The following is a 23,402-nucleotide window of genomic DNA, read 5'->3' as shown; positions in this document are numbered from 1 at the left end:
GCCACCTAACTCTGTATGTGCCAAAAATCTCTAGGCACAAAAGTTGCTTTTGGTTAAGTTCCCATGGTGCCTAAAAATGTGTCAGAGTATGTAAATAGCTGCCTTAGTCTAGGTGCCCCAGTGCCACTGGGGATTAGGCATGAGCTAGGCGTCTTCCACCTGTTTCTCCTGCAGGGCCCAATCTGGTAGCTGTTCTCAGAAGCACATTCTCTCTGGCCTGATGGAGATTTATTTATATTCCATGGAACAGCTTCAGTAGGAGCAGAGGTGTGCACAAGGCGAGCCAGCTGGAGCATGGGCCCCCCAATAATCAGCAGGGGCACAGAACTCCTCCAGCCCCAGGGCTGCAGTGGTGGGAAGAGTGAGCTCCTCCAGGCCCCAGGGCTCCCGGGAGAGAGCAAGCTTCTGCTGGAGCTGGGACAGGAGGAGGGAGAGAGGGAAAAGCGAGATGGCGGGGAGGAAGGAGAGGAAGTGGGGAGCCAGAGCTGGGAGGGAGAGATGAGTGAGCTCCTGCTGGGGGAAGGGGAGGGGAGGCACAGAATGTTTTCTCCCCGCCACCCCCAACAGTCAAAGTTAAATTTCTGCCCACACTCCTGAACATGAGAGACTGAGAGAAAACCATACCAGAATACCCCATAGCCTGGTGGTTAGGCCACTCTCCTGGGAGTGGGGAGACCAAAGTTCAAGGCCCTACTCCTCTTCTGGCAGGAAGGGGAACTGAACCTGGGTCTCCTAAATCCTGGGTGAGTATCTAATCATTGGCCTAAAGGTTATAAGAGAGGAACAGCTCCTTCTCCTTGTTTGCTTGCTGCAAGAAAGGGCTTGGGTATCTAACTCTAGGGAAGGGATCCTGCCGGTGAATTCTAAACGGAGAGAGGGGCCTGGAGTTAGCCACCTAACTCCCCTGGAGGGGTAGGGGTTGAGCTATACCCCCTCATCATCATTTCCCATTGGCTAGCTTACATGACTCCCCACTCAGCATGCTGACTTTTGTGGATTCCATTCTTAGGCACCTAACTCTCCCCGTGCATTGTATAGGGAGCATGGGTGCATAACTTAGCTATGGAAGTCACTAGGTAGCAGGGTGCCTAAAATGTTAAGCACTGTGATGCTTAACATTTAAATCCCCTTAGTGGACCTAGCGCTTATGTGCATATTAATGTGACAGAAGTATGTCTGGTTAATGAGTTCCAACCAGGAATTAATTTTAAACATTGTCTTGGTCTAAGTCATTGACAAATATATACCAAAGTCAGTACCAGAAGCAGAACTAAATACTGAATTTGCATCTTGTTACCAAGAAAATATTGATCTTGTTGTAAAATAAATGAATATTTTTGTACATCTCAGGGTAATATAAAAGCAATTATAATTTCAGAAACTCTAGTTCGCTAGTGCATTAAATCACGTGAAATCTTGAAATGGCAGTCTTGCAGGCTTTAAATAGAAAATCTGCATTTTCATACCTGCCAGATCTGTGGCTCTTGGAAATCAGAATAAATATACAGGTTAATAAAGAGTGCTTATATTTAAAAACAAACAAACAAAAACCCCACCAAAACCCATGTTTCTAGTTACTGAATAGAAGCTTATACATTGGGTTAATAACTATAGCATGTATTGCTTTTTCCCCCTCGCTCCCCCCCCCCCCCCCGTTAAAAGGCATGCAATGGCATATAAAAGTACTCACGCTTGGGATTCGCAAGGGCATTTGGGATGTAAATATAGTGCAGTTAAAATGTCATTTGGAGAAAAGCTCTTAAGTCTGTTTACTTTTGAATTACTCTTTCCACTTAACTTGGCCTGTCAGAATAATGTAATTACAAGTGTAAAAGAAATAGACTATGTGGTGTGCAAGGCCTTAAGATATTATAAGCAGAGAAGTATAAATCCAGTATGTACTATTGTTTTTACACTGGTCTGTGTGTTCTCCTTCCTCTCTGCCTCATCCTAGAACACATTATGAAAACATTCATCCAATACATCAGGGGTAGGCAACCTATGGTACTCGTGCCGAAGGTGGCACACAAGCTGATTTTCAGTGGCACTCACACTGCCCAGTCCTGACCACCGGTCCAGGGGGCTCTGCATTTTAATTTAATTTAATTTTAAATGAAGCTTCTTCAACATTTTAAAAACCTTATTTACTTTACATACAACAATAGTTTAGTTATATATTATAGACTTATAGAAAGAGACCTTCTAAAAACATTAAAATGTATTACTGGCACGCAGAACCTTAAATTAGAGTGAATAAATGAAGACTCGGCACACCACTTCTGAAAGGTTGCCGACCCCTGCAATACATAAATCAGTTAGGACTTCCACAGAGCAGCATCTGGCCTGTAAAGCTGTCCTTCCCTCTTGTAATACTGACCCTTGATTCTGGAAGTCTGCCTGCTTTCCTTCTTGGTTCTTCCCCACTGCACCCTTCTCCCTAGTTTGCTATGTCACAGCCCTGAGAGGCTGAGCTATCAGAGGTAATTTTTGGTTTTGGAAGGGAAGCAGCTTGTCCAATAGTAGGAATCAGCTGCAAGCATAGATGAAGTTCATGATTAGAGGTAAAAATAAATTATTTTCACAGGAGTTAGATGTTCTAGGTGCAGTATTTAATAAGATGCCACTTTGTAGTGGTTTGTTTAAATTTTTAAATATACCTTTGTGTGGAGTGAAAATCGCTTTCTTTTCTTTTTTTTTTTTTGGTTTTTAAATGTGAGAACTTCTGATGTTGGATTATTTTGTATACAACCGGGATATCTACATGTAGAACTGATAGACATCCAGGGCTTCTCTTGTGAAGTTTTCTGTACACAATAAATGTCTTTTGAAGCTGAGTTTATACTTGCCTCCTTTTTGCATAAATCACAAAATATATCATGGCTGTGGCTGCAGAAACAAATGTCCATGAATAATTTGGGGTGTCCAGAAGCTGTTGTCTAAACTAGACTCCAGGGTGAAATTCTGGCCCTGTTGAAGTCAATGGCACAACTCCCATTTGACTTTAGTGGAGCCATGGTTTCCCCCAGAGGCTCTGATTCTGCAGACTTCAGTGGGGCTCTGCATGGGTACAGGGGTCTGCCTGTATGCAGCAGTGGGTGAGATCAGGGCCCCTATCAAGGTGCATAAATACTCAACCACACAAATATTAGAAACCCAGAAAATGCACAGTTAAAGTTGTACTTTCCATGCCACACAACTGTAACTGTACCTCTGTAGAGCTGGCAATGTGGATTATAACCCCTCTCTCCTCAACACCACCTACCATTTTCTACACCTCCCACCACCCTCTCATTTCCACCTCCAGATCTGCTGTCTTAGCTTCACACTTCCATGGACCTGAACTGCTCCTTGAGTTGGGGGAGTACTAGCACAGGGCAGGTGAACAGCACTCTGGGAGATCGGCTGCCTTGTCCACATGCACAGGTTCTACTGCTTTGACTATATTGGTACAGTTAAAGTAGTACAACTCTTTCTTCCTGCACTGTGGATGCAGTTGTACTGGCATAGCTTACTTTCATCAAGGAAGGGGAATAAGATATACTTCTGTAATGCACCTTCAAACTGCCTCCACAGTAGGGCTTGTTCTGCTATAACTACTTTGTGTGGGTTTTTTTGTTTTTGTTTTTTTTTAAATACCAGTACAAAACCTGCGTAGAGCAACCCTTGCTGAGGGATAAAGTAATGGAATTGTACTGAGATGCCTTTGATTGGGGATTAGAGAATTTAAAACACAATTTCTTTAGTTTCCCTTTCTCCTTTAATTTTATTACTGCTCCTCTTGACCCTTGAGCTGGCTGAGGGAGGGCTATAACAATGTGATCTGCCTCAAGAACCCTTTAGCAAGATAATCAAAGAGGCAGAGTTAAGATCAGGGGGTTTTGGTGTAGGGCACATGACATGAAATGCATTTCTCAATTTTTTTTAATGGGTGTCTTCTAGGTAGATGAGTATTTTTCCTCATTCAAATAAAAAGTGTAAAACACTTACAGTAAGAAGCCTAGGCTGAGGGACTACTAGACTATTACTAGGGTGGCTTAATGAATGTAAATGAAATGGTGCTGTGATTACTGCGCATCACAAAAGTAATCCCAATGGCAATACATATATATTCCATCTAAATCATAGAAGATTAGGGTTGGAAGCGATGTCAGGAGGTCATCTTGTCCAATCGCCTGCTCAAAGCAGGACCAACACCAACTAAATCATCTCAGCTAAGGCTTTGTCAAGCTGGGCCTTAAAAACCTCTAAGGATGGAGAGTTTACCACCTGCCTAGGTAACCCATTCCAGTGCTTCACCACCTTCCTAGTGAAAAAGTTTTTCCTACTATCCAACCTAGACCTCCCGCATTGCAACTTGAGATCATTGCTCCTTGTTCTGTCATCTGTCACCACTCAGAACAGCCGAGCTTCATCCTCTTTGGGAACCCCCCATTCAGGTAATTGAAGGCTGCTATCAAATCCCCCCTCACCTCCTTACTCTTCTTTTCTGCAGACTAAATAAGCCCAGTTCCCTCAGCCTCTCCAAATAAGTCATGTGCTCCAGCCCCCTAATAATTTTTGTTGCCCTCTGCTGGACTCTCTGCAATTTGTCCACATCCCTTCTGTAGTGAGGGCCCAAAACTGGACACAATACTCCAGATGTGGCCTCACCAGTGCCAAATAGAGGGGAATAATCACTTCCCTCGCTCTGCTGGCAATGGTCCTACTAATACAGCCCAATACGCCATTGGCCTTGGCAACAAGGGCACACTGCTGACTCATATTCAGCTTCTCGTCCATTGTAATCCCCAGGTCCTTTTCTGCAGAACTACTTCTTAGCCAGTCGGTCCCCAGCCTGTAGCAGTGCATGGTGTGACGGGTTGGATCACAGAAACCCCCTTGGAGCTGCCACCCGATGTGCCAAGACTACCTCTGCTCCTACTTTCCCTGCCAGCTCAGGACTCTAGCACCCTATCTTGCTGAGCCAGACACTCCTGTCTGCTCCAACACAGACCCAGGGTCTGAATTACTTGCCCCACAGCTGCAGGTTTACCTGAAAGCAGCTCACAGAAGTGTTCCTGTCTTTAACACTCAGATGCGCAACTTTCAATGGGGTCTAAACCCAAATAAATCTGTTTTACCCTGTATAAAGCTTATATAGGGTAAACTCATAAATTGTTCACCCTCTATAACACTGATAGAGAGAGATGCACAGCTGTTTGCCCCCTCCCCCCCTGGTATTAATAGATACTCTGAGTTAATAAGTGAAAAGTGATTTTATTAAATACAGAAAGTGGGATTTAAGTGGTTCCAAGTAGTAATAAGACAGAATAAAGTAAGTCACCAAGCAAAATAAAATAAAACATGCAAATCTATGTGTAATCAAACTGAATACAGATAATCTCACCCTCAGAGATACTTCAGTAAGTTTTTTCCTCAGACTGGACACCTTCCAGGCCTGGACACAGTTCTTTCCCCTGGTACACATCTTGTTCCACCTTAGGTGGTAGCTAGGGGATTCTTCATGATGGCTGCTCCCTTTCTTCTGTTCCACCCCTTATATATCTTTTGCATAAGGCGTGAATCCTTTGTCTCTCTGGGTTCCCACTCCTCCTCACTGGAAAAGCACCAGGTTAAAGATGGATTCCAGTTCAGGTGACATGATCACATGTCACTGTAAGACCCCCAAGCCTTCATTCCTTCCAGGAATGACTCTCAGGAGGCCTGCCTGCAAACAGAGCCATTCAGTCAATTGTCCTGGTTAATGGGAGTCATCAAGATTCCAAACCACCATTAATGGTCCACACTTTGCATAATTACAATAGCCCCTCAGTTATATTTCATATTTCTAGTTTCAGATACAAGAGTGATACATTTATACAAATAGGATGACCACACTCAGTAGATTATAAGCTTTGTAATGATACTGTACAAGACACTTTTTGCATCAAGCATATTCCAGTTACATTATATTCACTCAATAGCATATTTTTATAAAATCATATAGACTGTAACATCACACATGGGCTTCTTCCCTCCTAAGTGCAGAACTCCACACTTGTTGACCCTCATCAGATTTCTTTTGGCACAAGTCTCCAATTTGTCTAGGTCACCCTGGACCCTATTGCTACCCTCCAGCATATCTACCTCTCCCCCCACCTTAGTGTCATCTGAGAACTTGCTGCGGGTGCAATCCAGCACATCCTCCAGATCAGTGCTAAAGCTGTTGAACAAAACCACCCCCTCCCCAAACTCCTCTAGTAACGTTGCAAAGTGACACACTCAAACATTAGGAGCTGCCAGTGTTAAGCTGACCTGTGCATCCGTGATTTAGCCCCTCCCCCCATATATTACATTGTGCTCCAGTCTTTACATGATCTCACACTTTTCCCTCTGCACCTCTTAACCTCCTCACCGCTGTTTCCTTCCCATTATGTAACTAGCTACACCCGCCCAGCTTTATGAATCCACCCACACACTCCCCTGGCCACTGCTGCTCCCATCCACTGTCCTAGCTGCCTCTCTGTACCTATGAAAACTCCACCCCTCCTCTCTGCCCTTATTCATGGGTCCTTCCTTTCTGGCTCTTGCCCTAATTCTGCAACTGTCTATTCTCCCAGCTTCCTAACTCTTCCATTCACACCAGGCCCCTTTATTTTCTCTAACCCCCTGGCCCCTGTGCCCCACATTCCTCTGCTTTCCAGTCAGGCTGCTGCTACCTTCTCCAGGTTGCTTGGACTCTCAATAGCAAGAATCTTGGGAGCTCAAGAATGAGTGTCACCTGCTCTCAGTTCCTGTGCCTGGCACCACTGCAGCCCCGCACAATGGGGAGATGCAATTTCAGGGAATGACCTCTTCAGCCCCTGCAGGAACATGTCAGTGGAGGCTTCAGAGCATTTAACTGTCAACTGCTAACAAGGCTGCTTAGCATGTGTGCATGCTCAGAGCTCACAGTGTGGCCAAATTTAGGTGAAGGTTTATGTGGATGGCTAAAGGCATAGCCATAACACCAGGATGATGTCCCTGCCAAATATCAAGCCCTTGCACCAAATCCTGGACATGGTAGAGTTTCTTAACAAAATAAGTAAGCATTTCTTTGAACATGAGCAAAACACCCTTCCTTCTCACTCGCTGTCCTGCTGTCCCCATTCCCCAACCATCTTATTCTCAGGAATGGTTGGCCAGTTTTAGCAGAAATGTTCCAAACCCAGTTATCTTGAGGGAACCACCCGGAATGAAAAATGGCTGCCCAGACAGGAAAGTTATACGCAACGGAAACTAGGGTCTTAGAAAGCCAAGGAGCAGGCAGCTGTAACTAGAGGTGTCACTACCTGCATTATCCATAATGTAAGCAACAATTTAATCTTCAGAACCATTACACATGGTTGAGAGCCCTAGCTGCTGGCAACTGTTACTGTGTCTTTAGAGCAGTTACAAGTGATACATAAATGACAGCTGTAAAAGTTTTCCTTATATATGCAGTCCCAGTGACAAATGCTGTATTTTCAGGGGTTGGGAGTGTTGCTGGTGCATATATGGTTATGTGGGTGTTCTTAGCAGGAAACCTGTTAAGCATAGCATGACATACACAGGTTTAAAAAAAAAATTCTTAAATTGACATTATGTTGAGTTAGTTGACGACTAGCCGGCTATGTCTAACATCTTTTCCCCACTTGACCCAGTTTACAAAGACAGGCTCTGTCTTTTGAGGCTGTAGCCTGGATTATAAGAAAAAAATTAATTAAAAGATGGCCTTTGTCTGAGAATTACGTGCCAGCTCTATTTGGGAACTGACACGCATTTATTCAAATCAATAATCCATCACAGGTTGAAGATTAGGGAAGATTTTTTATGATTCTTAATTTTTTTCCATATCAAAACCAATATGTGTTGCTAAAGAGATTATCCTAAGGACTTATGTTTTAAATAACTTGTCAGGCATGCTAAGATGATGAATGTGATTGCAGACATTGGTGGAAAAAAAGTCTTGGAACACCACTTGATTCCTTGGATTATTGTTTTAAAATGGACAGTGTTTCTTTCAAACTGATTTCAAGGGTGCATTTTCAAAATAGGACTGTTCAATTTTGCTTTTAGTGTGAGTTAGATTTAAGAGCTACAGTGGAGTATATTTGCCTATAAACCATTTTGTGTACTTGGATTATATATAATTATTTTTAAGTGGAAGGTGTGGGGTAAAAATACTACTAGAAGTTGCCAGGGGAAAAAAGTATGACATTGTGTTTGGTCAAGTTTTCCTAGTGCAAAAGCTGGAGCAGACACAAGCTAGCGAGGGTTACTTTTGCTGTTGTGAATCATACCGTGTGCTGATACTACGGTGAGGAGAGAAAATATAAAGTAAGAGGCATGAGGTTTTGGAAAGAGCCATAAAATCAAAATTAACCTCACTGGCACTTGCATCCCGGGGGATTAAGAGACGAAAAATTATTTTGTCTGTTTATGTTCTGTGTTGTTGGAACAGAAGAAAAGAGCCTTAAACTCCATAGCTGCCCTGTTTGAACTACTTATGCAAAGGTTTCAAGCAGTTGAGTGCTTTGCAAGAGGTAGCATCCAATTGCCCAGGCCCCTTAGAGGAAGATGTCTTCTGGCAAAGGACTATCTTACTTCTTTAAAATAAGCTCAGCTGAGGATTGCAAAGATGCAATTTATGGAGTTTTACAATGTTATAAATTAATGTGTATTTTTGTGGGTGTGATCAGGTACAATATACATGGAACTCTTCCATTTTATCAAATGAAGAGAAAATATGCATAAACTACAGAGTAGCTGTACAAATATACGTTAGACTTGTTTTTTTTAAACACTCTCTGACATTCGACATGGCTAAGACCATATAAATAATACTGCATCGTATTCACACACACAATGTATCCCATTAAGCTGTATTTCCTACCTAACCTAGAATTAGCAATGTACAAATATGACAAGTAACAGCACAAGAGAACCAGAATAACCTTAGCAGCGAGCAGCCTGATTCACAAAGAGAGGCTCCTTTATTTCCATATGAGTTATTTGTGCAATTGGTTGACCCTTTGAATTAGGGAGGCAGGGGGCTGCATAACTATAGAATCGGATGAGGTCAAGTGGAAAATGGGATTTAACAGAATAAACACATTGGCACAATTTTAGAAGACAAATTATGCATTGTTTTGTTTTGACTGATTCAGGTCAGTCCACTCATACTTGAGATTTCATCCACATGTTACACAGCAAAATGAATGAGTTTGCCTGGGAAAATCCATTCTACTTAGGACTTGTCTACATGCTCAGTTATGCACAGCAAGTCAGGGTGTAACTCTAGCTTGCTGCGTTCTAGTTGGTCATATGGAACCCTGCTACTGTGCACTCAGAGTTCTGTAGCATGCTTTGATGTACAACTATTTCAAAGTGAGTTCTTATAAAATGAGACTCCCCGTTGCTGGAGGACTAAGACACTGTTAAGGCTTTAGGACTGTAGGCAATAAATGAGAGAAGCTGAAGACAAAATTTTATAAATGATTCCTGTGGCGCAGGAACACTTTTAATAGTGTGGGTGCTGAAAGCCAGACCCCTTACCTTTGTCTGCCTCTTCCCCCTGAGTTTCTGGGGGTGGGGGGGAAGGGCCAATATCCAGGACCTTGCGGGGAAGGGGTGGCAGCTGGGACCCGAGGAGAGGGGGGTAGCAGCTGGGACTTGGCCATGGGGTCAGTAGTGGAGCCCCAGCTAAAAGCTGTGTGTGTGTGTGTGGGGGGGGGGTGCTGCAGCAAGCCCCGCCCCACTCGTTCCCACGCCTATGAATGATTCCCATGTGAAGTTACACAAACAAACAATGTTGCATGTCTCAGTCCTTCTAGCTTTCATGGCTCTGAATTCTGGAGCCCAGAGATCCCCTTTAATGCCTTTCTGTTGTCAGGCACTCTTCAGATAAGCACATCAGAATGTCCATACTGAGTCAGACCAATGGTCCATCTAGCTCAGTATCCTGTGCCCCGGAAGCAGCCAGCAGCAGTCTGGCTTCTAGGTGGGGAAGGCCACAGGACTCCACACACTGATCCCGCCCCAAGCACTAGCTCCGCACTCCTGTTAGCCGGGAACTGGCCAATGGGAACTGTTGGGGGGACGGTGATGTGGACGAGACTTGCATGCATTTGCCTAGGAGCCAGACCTGCTGCTGGCTGCTTCTGGGATGCAATGCAGTCCATGGTGCACCCTGGCTGCACCGCTGACCAGGAGTTGCTGGAGGTAAGTCTGTATCCCAACCCTGCGCCCCAATCCCCTGCCCCAGCCCTGAGCCTGCCCAAACCCAGAACCCCTTCCTGCACCCCAAACTCCTCATCCCTGGCCCCACCCCAGAGCTGGTACCCCCAGCCCAGAGCCCAGACCCCTTCCCACACCCCAACTCCCTGCCCCAGCCCAAAGCTCCCTCCCACACCCTGAACTCCTCAGTCCCAACCTTGCCCCACAGCCCGCACCCCAACCCTCTGCCCCAGCCCTGAGCCCCCTCACCCCCCCAAACCCCTCATCCCCAGCTCCGTTGGGTTGTGAGCATCAATAATTTTCTTCAACTGGGTCCCCAGGAAAAAATGTTTGAAACCTGCTGATCTATCATATCGCCCTCTTAGTTGTCTCTTTTCAAAGCTGAAAAGTCCCAGCCTTTCATATGGAAGCTGTTCCATACCCCTAATCATTTTTGTTGTCCTCTGTACCTTTTCCAATTCTAATATAGCTTTTTTGAGATGAGGTGACCAGAACTGCATGCCATATTCAAGGTGTTGGCATACCTTGGATTTATATAGGGTCATTATGATATTCTCTATCTTATTATCAATCCCTTTCCTAATGTTAGTTTTCACAAATGCTGCTTCATAGTGAATGGATGTTTTCAGAGTCCTATCTACAATGACTCCAAGAGCTCTTTCTTGAGTGGTAACAACTAATTTAGATCCCAACATTTCCTATGTAGAGTTGGGATGTTTTCTATTGTGCATTATTTTGCATTTATCAACACTGAATTTCAAGTGCCATTTTGTTGTCCAGTCACCCAGTTTTATGAGAGCCCTTTGTAACTCATGACAATCTGCCTTACACTTAACTATCTTGAGTAATTTTTTATCATCTGCCAATTTTGCCACTCTCACTGTTTACCCCTTTTTCTAGTTCATTTATGACTATACTGAACAGCAGTGGTCCTGGGGGACATCACTATTTACCTCTCTCCATTCTGAATACTGACCATTTATTCCTACCCTTTGTTTCCTGTCTTTTAACCAGTTACTGATCCATGAGAGGACCTTCCCTCTTATCCCATGACAGCTTACTTTGCTCAAGAGCCTTTGGTGAGAGATCTTATCAAAGGCTTTCTGAAAGCCTAAGTACACTATATACACTGGATCACCCTTGTTCACGGTTGTTGGTCCCCTCAAATAATTGTAATAGATTGGTGTAGGGTTGCCAGCTGTCTAATCACACAAACCCAAACACCCTTGCCCTGGCCCCTGCCCTGTCCCTTCCCTGACATCCTGCCTATGCTCCACCCCTTCTCTGAGGCCCCCACCCCACTCACTCCATCCACCCTCCCTCCATCACTCATTCTCCCCCACCCTCACTCACTTTCACCGGGCTGGGGCAGGGAGTTGGGCTGCGGGCTCTGGGCTGGGGCCAAGGGGTTTGGAGTGTGGGAGGGGGCTCTGGGTTGAGCCTGGGGTAGGGGGTTGGGAAGCAGGATGGAGTGCGGGGTGCAAGGTCTGGGAGAGAGTTTGGGTGCAGGAAGGGGCTCAGGGCTGGGGCAGGGGGTTGGGGTGCAGGAGTGGATGAGGGGTGGGAGGCTAGGACTCTTCAGCTTGGAAAAGAGAAGACTAAGGGGGGATATGATAGAGGTATATAAAATCATGAGTGATGTTGAGAAAGTGGATAAGGAAAAGTTATTTACTTATTCCCATAATACAAGAACTAGGGGTCACCAAATGAAATTAATAGGCAGCAGGTTTAAAACAAATAAAAGGAAGTTCTTCTTCACGCAGCACACAGTCAACTTGTGGAACTCCTTACCTGAGGAGGTTGTGAAGGCTAGGACTATAACAATGTTTAAAAGGGGACTGGATAAATTCATGGTGGCTAAGTCCATAAATGGCTATTAGCCAGGATGGATAAGAATGGTGTCCCTAGCCTCTGTTCGTCAGAGGATGGAGATGGATGGCAGGAGAGAGATCACTGTTAGGTTCACTTCCTCTGGGGCACCTGGCATTGGCCACTGTCGGTAGACAGATATTGGGCTAGATGGACCTTTGGTCTGACCCTGTACGGCCATTTTTATGTTCTTACGTTCTTATGTGTGGGCCCCGGCCAGGCAGCACTTACCTCAGGCAGCTCCTGGTTGGTGGTGCAGCGGAGCTAAGGCAGGTCCTCCCCCATCTCTGTGGCCCCTACGTGACAGGGGACCCTGTCTGCAGGCACCACCCCCACAGCTCCCATTGGTCGCAGTTCCTGGCCAATGGGAGCTGCGGACTTGGCGCTCGGGGCATGGGCAGCACACGGAGCCCCCTGCCCCCTCAAGGGGCTGCAGGGATATGCCACCCGCTTCTGGGAGTGGCATGGGGCCAGGGCCTTAGCCCCACTGCACCTACTGACTTTTAGTGGCCTAAAATCCCCGTTTGCTGTCAGTAGCCTCCGGGAAATAGAGCCTGATTCTGGGAGACTCCCTGTGAAGCAGGGAGGGTTGGCAACCCTAGATTGGTGAGGCACGATTTCCCTTTACAAAAGCTGTGTGGACTCTTCCCCAACATAGGGTGTTCATCTGTGTGTCTGATAATTCGGTTCTTTACTATAGTTTCAACCGATTTGTCTGGTACTGAAGTTAGGCTGACTGGCCTGTAATTGCCAGGATCACCCTGCAGCCTTTTGTAAAAATTGATGCCACATTAGCTATTCTCCAGTCATCTGGTACAGAAGCTGATTTAAGTAATAGGTTACATACCACACATAGTAGTTCTGCAATTTCACATTTGAGTTCCTTCAGCAATCTTTGGTGAATATCATCTGGTCCTGGTGACTTATTACGTTTAGTTTATCAGTTTGTTCCAAAACCTCCTCTAATGACACCTCAACCTGGGGCAGTTCCTCAGATTTGTCACCTAAAAGAATGGCTCAGGGCTTGGCTTCACTGGAGAGTTGCAGCACTGGTGGAGGCTTTACAGCGCTGCAACTTAGTAACTGTCCACACCTGCAAGGCACATCCAGAGCTGCAACTCCCTGGCTGCAGCGCTGGCTGTACACCTGGTCTGCTTGGGGTATAACGAGTGCAGCGCTGCTCGTCAAGTGTGGCCACACACCAGCGCTGTTATTGGCCTCCAGGGTATTAGGAGATATCCCAGAATGCTTTTAACTAAATTACTCTCTTTGTTTTGTTATGATGCCTCTCTTTGTTTTGTTGTGAACACGGGGCTCTGGGACCTTCTTATCTAAAAAACAAACACAGCTCCTGTTTGCTGTGATCAATCTGTAACTGACTGTGAACAATCAATTGAGATAACCCACTACCTTGCTGTGAATGAGGCAGGCAGGGGGATGAGTGTTTGCTTGAGGAGAGAAACAGCGGGGGGAGGGGGAGAAAGGGAGTCCGTTGGAGCAGCTGCTTATCTGGTCTGCAGGCTGTTTGCAGTTAAGAGTGAATGAGGGGTCGAGGAAATTTTCAGATTTTGCAAGGCAGGGAGCTGAAGTGTCGTCTCCAAAAATCCACTCTCTCTCTCCCCCGCTCCCTGTCACACTCCACCCCATCTCCCTCTTTTGAAAAGCATGTTGCTGCCACTTGAACGCTGGGATAGCTGCCCATAATGCATCACTCCCAACAGCGCTGCAAATGCGGCCACACTGCAGCTCTGGTAGCTGTCAGTGTGGTCACACTGCAGCGCTTTCCCTACACAGCTGTACGAAGACAGCTTTAACTCCCAGCGCTGCACATCTGTAAGTGTAGCCATACCCTCGGGCTTGGGAATCTCCATCACATCCTCTGCAGTGAAAACCAATGCAAAGAATTCATTTAGCTTCTCCACAATGGGCTTATCTTCCTTTGAGTGCTCCTTTAGCACCTCATTCGTCCTGTGGTCCCACTGATTGGCAGGCTTCCTGCTTCTGATGTACTTAAAAACTAACACCAAAAATTTTTCTTTTAAAGGCTTTTGCTAGTTGCGCTTCAAATCCTTTTTTGACCAGCCTAATTATACTTTTGCACTTGCCTTGCCAGAGGTTATGCTCCTTTCTGTTTTGCTCAAGTGTACAAAAGCTCCAAGCCCAAGTAGGTCGATGATCTTCTGCTTCTAAAATCCATTCCCCTCTCATTGCCACAGCATTTCTCTCCAGCCTCATATCAGATCCCAATATGCCCCCTAAAAATCTAAAACCAACTGTGCCAAAGTAAACTGGTTATTGTTACACTAGCCTCACGAGAGCTCAATCACAACAGGATGGGGCAAAACCAGCCTGCAGGAGGCAGGCCAGAACTTAGCACTCATGAGTTTCACATAGGAAGTTTTTCTAACATGGCCTTGAGCCAGTAATATTGTTCTTGATAAGTAAAATGTCTTTAGTATTGATGATGCACATTGTTTACTGTGCCAGGCATAGGCTGGAATATTTATATTTATTTTTTCAATGCCTTAGGTAAAAACAATTAAAACAATGCCAAGTACAGATGTTATTCTCATAAAAACTTCTCATTTCAAAACAACTCAATTTATATTTCCCACAAAAAGTTAAAATTCCATGCACATATATGAAGGTTAATCACCGAAGATGCACAATAGTATATCAGGAGACTTTGTTAAAATAAAAACAGATACTGAACTACATCATTATAACAATGCAATTACACAGAACTAGAAAACTGACTCTGTAGTAAAATATAAAAATCTACAATTATAAATATAAATTTGGTCCATGGAATCACTATAGAAGTATTTACAGTAAGTATTAGGTTACTAGTCTAAATATCTACTGCAGTCTTAAAATGTTGAATATTATAGAGAACAGTATTTTATTTACATTCTACTATATTAAAAGTTATATGGATTGCTATAAATACAGCAAGTAAATTGGATACTAAAAACATGACATGTTTATTTGTAGTTGAGAACCCCCCTACCATCTATAAATATGATAAATTTTAAGTTAGAAGTAAAGCCAGACAAACTGAAAACTAATACTGAAAAACATACCACAATCTCATTCTTAGAAACACTGTAAAATTCAATCAAGTTAGTCCAGACGTAACAAATGTATTACAAGAAATCTTTCAAAAAAAGGCACACATTGTTAATGATGTGAGTTCGGAAGTAAAATCATATGCCACAAAAATAACTGTTGTTTGTTTGAACAGGAGAAGGGAACAGATCATATAATAACTGGACAGATATCTCCCTGCATAATTTAAAAATGAAAACAACAATGCTAAATTCCAGGGATGACTGGTGTGTGTGTGTGTGTGTGTGTGTGTGTGTGTTAGTTAAACTAAAGATTCTAAGCTTTCAGCTGCATTTCCATCAGGTAAAGCTGTGCCATTACTGTCCATGGATGCAGAAGGGTTTTCTTCTTGCCTCGTGCTAACAAGACTTAGGATAGCTTTGTACAGAAACTGGTACTGCTCCTACAGAAGAAAAGAGGATACGTTCAATGTGGTGCTCTAAATAATAATGTTAGATTATTCTGTAATACTTTTACACAAAAATAATTTAGCAACTGATGATGAGTCAATTTGGTGCTATACAGCCCCCCTGCAGTCTACTGTGTGTAACTCATTAACTGATGTGTTAATTCTGTGACAAATAGCCCCCAGCTGCATACAGTATGTAACTCAGTATCAATGGCTATTGTGCGGGTGCTCCAGGAGAGAATATTTGCTTGTGCATTTTTTTCAATATAGGGGGTGAAATCCTGGTCTCACTGAAGTCAATGGTAAATCTCCTATTGACTTCAACTGGGCCAGGATTTCATCCATAATGTGAAATGTTCCTGTAACTCTGTAGTAATGGCACTGAACCTACTCTAGGTTTCCATTGGTGTAACTGACAACAGAATTCAGCCACAGTTGTCCTCTCTAAAATGAATCTGTATCTGTTGCTACATGGACTTCACTGGAGATTTCTAATCTAATACTGTTATCATAGAATCATAGAATATCAGGGTTGGAAGGGACCTCAGGAGGTCATCTAGTCCAACCCGCTGCTCAAAGCAGGACCAATCCCCAGACAGATTTTTTTTTTACCCCAGTTCCCTAAATGGCCCCCTCAAGGATTGAGCTCACAACGCTGGGTTTAGCAGACCAATGCTCAAATCACTGAGCTATCCCTCTCCATTAAAATATATGGAGATATACCAATCTCATAGAGCTGGAAGGGACCCTGAAAGGTCCTCAAGTCCAGCCCCCTGACTTCACTAGCAGGACCAAGTACTGATTTTTTCCCCAGATCCCTAAGTGGCCCCCTCAAGGATTGAGCTCATAACCCTGGGTTTGGGGGGTCAATGCTCAAACCACTGCTCAAACCACTAAGCTATCCCTCTCCTCTCCCCAAAACCCCAGTGAAATTGATCTTAAGTGATCACTCACTAGATCAGGAAAGATCAGGGTCTCAATGGCAGTAGCAGTACACCTTTACTACAAATTGATCCTAACCATACCAGCAACATTTGGGTGATCACTGAAGGGTCTACTTGCCATGTTTGGGAGTGTGCGTGTATTCCTTGGTGAAATCAAACCATAATTTGCAGATTATAGTGCAAGTTTTGTAACAGTATAGGAAGTGCTGCACTTTCTGACTGACAATTATTAAATAATATTCTATCAAGTAGGCTTAATATATTTAGTTCTTCATATGAACACTTTATTTTGGAACACAGTTTTGCTTTAACCAATGAAGAGATTCACACTGAAAAGTGTGGTTTTGCTGCTCTAACTCTATTTTTGCCAAAGATGATACATATATTGAAAAAATATACACATTTGGCTTATTTACTTACAATGTCTGTGAAGACTCCTGGCCTCATCAAATTTATCATCTTAGCTACCTGATAAACATCCATGGAACTTTCATTTTCCAGCTGATGCATGAGTGTTGTTAGTGCACAGAAAGTACCTGCTGTCACTCCTCCATGCCTTTTGAAAGTTAAAAACACACAAAATAAATATTTATATGAACTGGGTCACATTCACACAGCTGGAGAAGATGCAGAAGCCCTCTGAGTGCATGGGGTGGCACTAGGATGACCAGATGTCCCGATTTTATAGGGAGAGTCCCAATATTTGGGGCTTTTGTTTATATGGGCTCCTATTATTCCCCACCCCCTGTCCCCATTTTTCACACTAGCTATCTAGTCACCCTATGTGACATTCTGTGCTGCACCTCTAGGAGGTACAGCACATAGGGAGGGTGGCCACTATGGTGGCTTTATGCTGCTTTTGCACCCTTCTGATCCTTGGCTGCTTCAAGGCTACCACTGTAATTTAGGCACCCCTGTGGCCTGTCTTATGGCAGCCTTCATGGACTTCCCTATGGGCAGCAACACAACTAGGAATCTCTGCAGCACTGTCACAACACAGCCCAAAGGCAAGCCCCTCTTGCTCCCATGCCTTTCCTGCCAGGCCCCCTACCCCAGGGCTTGAGAGGTCCTCAGGAGGTAGCTTTATGGCTGTCTACAGTGCCTGCACTGAGAGAATCCTTCCACAGCTAGAACCAGGGCTTTTTAGGGCTCCTTTATGCTGCTCTAGCACTTTTTCCCATGGTAAGGGGGCCAGAGCAGGGGTGAGGATCTCACCCACAGTAATTTCTAAAGACCAGTGTCTAAATTGTGTATTTACTTCTCGCTATACTAAAAGAAAGACACAAATGTATTTAATCTCCATTGGATGGAAACTGGTTCATCTTTCAGATTATCAAAAAACAAAGACCCAATAAGAGAACATTCTTGATGCTGAGTCAAGTGTTTCTCTTGATGACGCAGCTAAAATAACAGGATGGTTCTGCTACTTTTATTATTTGCGCTCTCTATATGCTTTAGGCCTAATTTCAATGGATCAGGCTCTTTATGAGAAATTAGCGTGAGTGTGGTGGGATAATGCCCATGTATGTAGTACCCAAAGCAAAGCGAAAGTTACAATGCTTACTCATCGTGCACTATCATGGGTCCATCTCTGTTGGAACTTTCTTCTTTTATGATACTTATAAGTTCAAATGTTTTACTAATAGGGCTATCAGGATTTGGCCATTTTGGACACTGAAAATGCCTCACTTCAAGTACATAGTCATCCTAAAAGGAAAATGTCATGATTAATACTTTTGCATAAATCTAGCTCTTCAGAGAATAGACTGCCCTTGTTTGGTGTCTTGTGGAGAGTTGCGTACACTGTCAATGTCTAACACACACAAAATAATTTCTATAATTTTCTTTTTTTTCTCTATTACAACAGGAAATTGGAGTTTCTTATGAGCTAATAGATGCTCCACAAGTAACCTAGCAAAAATGTGACTTGTTTTTTCAAGACCAATATATCAAGACTTAAATTAAACCCTAAGAACTGAGTCTTGCAAGGTATTGACTTCTAGCTCTACCAAAACACTTATGTACATGCTCAAAATTAAGTATGTGAGTAGGGTGAAGTCAATGGATTAGGCGAGGGTGCCCAGTAACTTTCAGAACTAATCCCTTAAATTCCTGGGGTTAATTTGGTAATACAACCACATTTAACCTAGAATTTCTATGATGTTTCTATGAAAATTAATAGGGCATTCGTATGATTAAAACAACAAGAAGGCATTTTTGGTGTCTCTGTATGTGTAGTTATTGTGTTCTTGAAGCTATAGCATTCCATTCATGCAATTATTATTACTTATTATTTGTATTATCATTTATTATAGTATGCAAAGGCCCAAGTGGGAGCAAACCCTCATTACTTTGCACACACATAGAAACACATGTTCTATCCCCAAAGAATTTACAATCTGTGTCCTGCCTAATCCCCAGATTTACACCCCTGTGAGACAAAGTTATGCTGAAGTAAATTCCCATTGTACACTAGCCCTTACTCTGGGCATCTGGAACCTATCTCCTGCCTGAGCCCCAAGGCGATCCACAAACTGGAGGGAGATACATATTCACACACCTATCTTGCCTGCAGGGCCCTGTCTGGTAGGCAAACTCAGAGACTGGCTAGCACAAAACAGCTGGGTGTTGGGGGTCCCTTATATCCTTCAGCCCAGTGGTTAGGGAGCTCACCTGGGATGTGGGAGAGCACCAGATCAAGACCTGATAGAACAGATTTGAAGAGTGATTAAGTACCTATTAGGTGAGTGACCTGGTCATTGCTCTATGGATTATTCTAATGTGGGTCTCCTTCAATCTCTCCTACTGAAGTTGTTCCACTTAAACAATTGAATAATGAAATATTAATTGGGCCAGAGAAAAAGTGAGAATCACTATGTAGTCTACTGACTAGCGCACTCTCCTGAGAGGTGGCAGGTCCATGTTCAACTCCCTTCGTCTCATCAGGCAGATTGGGGACTTGAACCAAGGGGTCTCTTGCATCCTTGGTGAGTACCCCAACCATTGGGCAAAACATAATAAGGGAATCCTAGCTTATTCTCCACTCCCCCTGGTTGTTTTGTGCTAGGCAGCCTCTGAGCACGCTTACCAGCTCGGGTCTGCAAGGCAAGATAGGTGTTTGCCTGCCTATTTCCCCCCAGAGACAGGCGTCTCCCTTCACCCCAGACTTCAGCACCTATCTTTGTGTGAGGGATGAGGCTTAGGATACACTTCTTTTTTGGGGGTCACATTCTAATATGCCTACCTCTCCCCCTTTGTTGTATATGGAGCCTATGTGCCTAATTAAGGCTTTGTTGATCACAGTTTATTCCAGTGTTTTCTAATCACCTAAAAGTTCAGTATTGTGAAGCTCAGGAGTGTAATGCCTTAGTCCCTCTGTGGATCCTGGCCTGTGTGTTTAAAGGACCTCGCATATTATTTTTTTTAATATTAAAATCTTTACAATTTAACTTTAACAAATCAAATTCCCACAAGTGTACCACTTTAATGATGTTACCTGTGTAGCCTCTAGAATAAAGTCTTGGATTATAAGCTTTTCCTCACTAGACAGACACTTGTGTTCTTCAGCAATCATAGTAACTTTAAAGCTCTCACAATTTATAGGCTCGTCTTTGTTTGGCCAGTAAACAAATTCATCCTCAGCCTAAAAAAAAGCCACAAAGTTAAGTAATTTTCTTTCCAGTTCTCAAAATAAAACAATCCAATGTAGATGCTTTGGTAGAGAAATAATGCAAAATGTATATAAGTGACAGTCTTAAAGTTCAATTCATGAATTTAAATTTGACAGGATTAAAAATGTCTTTTCTTGCAGGCACAATTATTTACAGTTCTCAGAAGTTGCCCTGATCACTAAGGCTAACTTAAAAGTCTTTCCCATTTACGAAAAGAATAACTTTCATGAAATGTTTGCAGAGAAAGCAAGACTGTAGATTTTCGTGTTCACAGCTATTTCTCAGATAACAGAAGTTTCTCTCAAGCATTTGCATGACTATCCTCCAAAATGCACACTCATACACTGTCCCCTTCCCATGCCTCAGGTCTTACCCAAAACATAAAAATAAAAACCCTGAGATGTTTCTATAGCATATGCCACTAGTCATTGAAGAGTGCATTAGCTCATTCTTAATGTATACATACAGCTCCAACACTTGAGCGTCTCTCTCAGTTTTTACTCAGATAAACTACTATTGACTTCAGTTGGAGTTTGCCGAATAAGGCCTCAAGAATTGGCCCACAGTGAATAACACAAGCTGATTTCCCATATGTTTCAGATCAGTACTATCAAAACTGTATTTGGCAGAGTCTCAGACTCCATATTCAAGTTTTGTGTTGACCTGTTTCGTGTTTTTAAATTAGGATACTATTATAGCCTACATTGGATCAAACCACAACAATTAGACATCAATCTTACCATGTTTTGACTATCAGGAAGCATGACTATTAGCTGAGCATTATGGTCCCATATCATTCTCCAGAAATCCTTGATGGTATGTAACAGGGGATGCTGGGTAATAATGAATTCATTACTTTGATAATAACCCTGTGAAACAAAAACATCAGTCTGAGAATTGATGTCCAACAATATATATATATTTAAAGGAAGCTTTCACTATACAAAGATGGAAGTCTAAAAAACAGAGCTAGATTGGCCTGTATTTCATGTGACTCCCAGGAATAGAAATCAATGTATATCAAATGGAAAAGGAGAAAACCAATAAAAAACAAAAAATAAATGTTCAAGTTTTCCCCCTCCCCCCAAAAATGTATTGCAAGCAGCAGAGAGTTAATGGTGAACTGCCAACTCAAAATAAAAATGTGTATTAGCCCAGACATATGTACTGATTGCTCTGCCCTGGCCAGGTTTCTGCAGGGACTCGGGGTACACAGCAAAAGAATAAATTCAATTTCTTAAAATAATTATTCTTTCTGTCTGTGAAATCCTCTAGCATTAATTATAACTTCCCTGCTTTATGAAAGAAAGCCCAGACATACCTGTCAAATGTCACTCATCAAGAGTGACAGCTTCTGCTGTCACTCTCACGTATGCCTGGTAAAATGCCATGCATAAGCAGGACTGCAGGCCGTGAGCAAGGTTTCCCATCAAGTCCTCCTACCAGCCAGCAGAGGCCACTCCTAGAGCTTCTGAATCCCGAGCCAAGGCTTTCTCCTCCTCTCTCCCCCCCACTCACTGTGGCCAGCACAGTGGATTCCTGGCCCTGAACACATTCCACTCTCGGGAGATGGCCGTGGTGTGAGGGAGACAACAGCAAAGGGGTTACAAAGGAATCCAAAGGAAAAAATGATGCAGGGGGAAAAGCGGAAGGCGGGAGGCAACACTTTGTGGCTCCTGCACAGGCACTAAAACATTCATAGACTGGTCCCTGCACATGATCAGGGAGGAAGCAAGGCTATGGCTCCCCTCCCCCAACATGTGGACACTGTTTTTGCCAGAATGATTCACTGAGGCTTGAAAAAAGTTGGTAGCTTTAATTAACCTTTGAATCTCACCCATAATTTGTGCTATATTGTACTATTTTAAAAGTGTTGTGTGTTCTTACTGTATGCTGAGTCAAACTGTAATGTGTTTGAGTGGACTTAAAACCAATTCCAGTGCAGCATCCACCATGGAAGTGTGAAAAATGAAAAAGAAAGCAGAGAATCCCTTCAAAATAAAGACTGTGCCACTAACATGCAGATATCTGACAACTCTAAAATATATATATATATATATAGCAGTATAGAGTATTTTTCAGCAGACCAGACAATTTGACTTACCATAATATAGGAAGCATTGATGTAGTCTGTACCTTCACCAGACAGTGATGAGATACCCACTCTAGATCTTTCCACTGTAAAAGAAAGTTGTGAACTAGTCTATATGTTGTACTGTCTGGCTCATGTATTATAGTAATGATAAAATAAAGATCCATCAAACAGGATAAAACATCACCCAGCTCTCTACCTTCTTCTCCTAACAGCGGCTACTTAGGGCAGGTCTAAACTACCACTTATGTTGATATAATGTACGTCGCTCAGAGGTGTGAAAAAAGACACCCCCCGAGTGACGCAAGTTACAGCGACCTAAGTGCTATGCACACCGGCGCTATGTTGGCAGGAGATGCTCTCCTGCCAACATAACTTGCACTTCTCGCGGAGGTGGAGTAATTGTGCTGACAGGAGAGCTCTCTCCTGTCGGCGTACAGCATCTTCATCAGACACACTACAGCCGTGCAGCTGCATCAGTGCAGATGTGTTGATGTAGCACTTTTAGTGTAAACTAGCCCTGAGTGTGAAACATTATTTCACTAAAATTACATTACAGGAATCATGGACCCTCTGCCCCACTGCCATCAAAAGCAACTGATTTGAACAAGCCTACCAGGGATGATTGATGAAGTTCTGTTCTTTTCTCTGTTACACTGTTTCAGTGCAGTAGAATAATCACACTGCTGTATATTAGATTGGCTCAGTAGCTGAAACAATAGGAGAAAGAATCCTGTTACTGTACAATGAAGAAAATAGAGACTAACTGTAGAGTTAGTTATATTAAAATCAGCTTACAGTAATGTCTTAATTAGATCGAGTCATTCACATTTTTAATATTAATGCTCTAATAATTTTCAAGGGAAAGGAAGAGTGAGGGAAACACCCACTCTCTGATATTATTTGGTTTGTTGGAATTTGGCCTTCAACGTTTCCTTCCATTTACACTTGGGATCCAGTCTGTCATGTACTTTCAGCTACGCAGCACTGTTAGGGGATTCCCTTCTGAGCTCACCAACTCCTAGTTTCTCTGAAAGGGTCATTGTTAAGCAATCTGAGGTTCTGCTTTCCCC

General features: G+C 43.3%; 1 protein-coding gene across 6 annotated transcripts in view; it reads right to left on the bottom strand.

Moving 5' to 3' along the window:
• Positions 1-14,593: 14,593 nt before the first annotated feature.
• PTPRZ1 (protein tyrosine phosphatase receptor type Z1) overlaps positions 14,594-23,402 on the bottom strand; it is a 191,831-nt gene continuing 183,022 nt past the window's right edge. For all 6 annotated transcript variants that reach the window (XM_039509988.1, XM_039510007.1, XM_039509998.1 and 3 more), the window contains 7 exons: positions 22,946-23,039; positions 22,342-22,415; positions 20,978-21,106; positions 20,063-20,209; positions 18,131-18,273; positions 16,987-17,122; positions 14,594-15,616 (listed from right to left, as the gene is read on the bottom strand). In XM_039509988.1, coding sequence (XP_039365922.1) covers positions 15,476-15,616; positions 16,987-17,122; positions 18,131-18,273; positions 20,063-20,209; positions 20,978-21,106; positions 22,342-22,415; positions 22,946-23,039 — 864 coding nt within the window. In that variant the 3' untranslated portion in view covers positions 14,594-15,475. The remainder of the gene's footprint in view (positions 15,617-16,986; positions 17,123-18,130; positions 18,274-20,062; positions 20,210-20,977; positions 21,107-22,341; positions 22,416-22,945; positions 23,040-23,402) is intronic.

The sequence above is a fragment of the Mauremys reevesii genome, linkage group 1 (genome assembly GCF_016161935.1).
Source record: "Mauremys reevesii isolate NIE-2019 linkage group 1, ASM1616193v1, whole genome shotgun sequence".
In the NCBI taxonomy this organism is placed as follows: Eukaryota; Metazoa; Chordata; order Testudines; family Geoemydidae; genus Mauremys; species Mauremys reevesii.
This window is presented reverse-complemented; position numbering and strand designations above follow the sequence as displayed.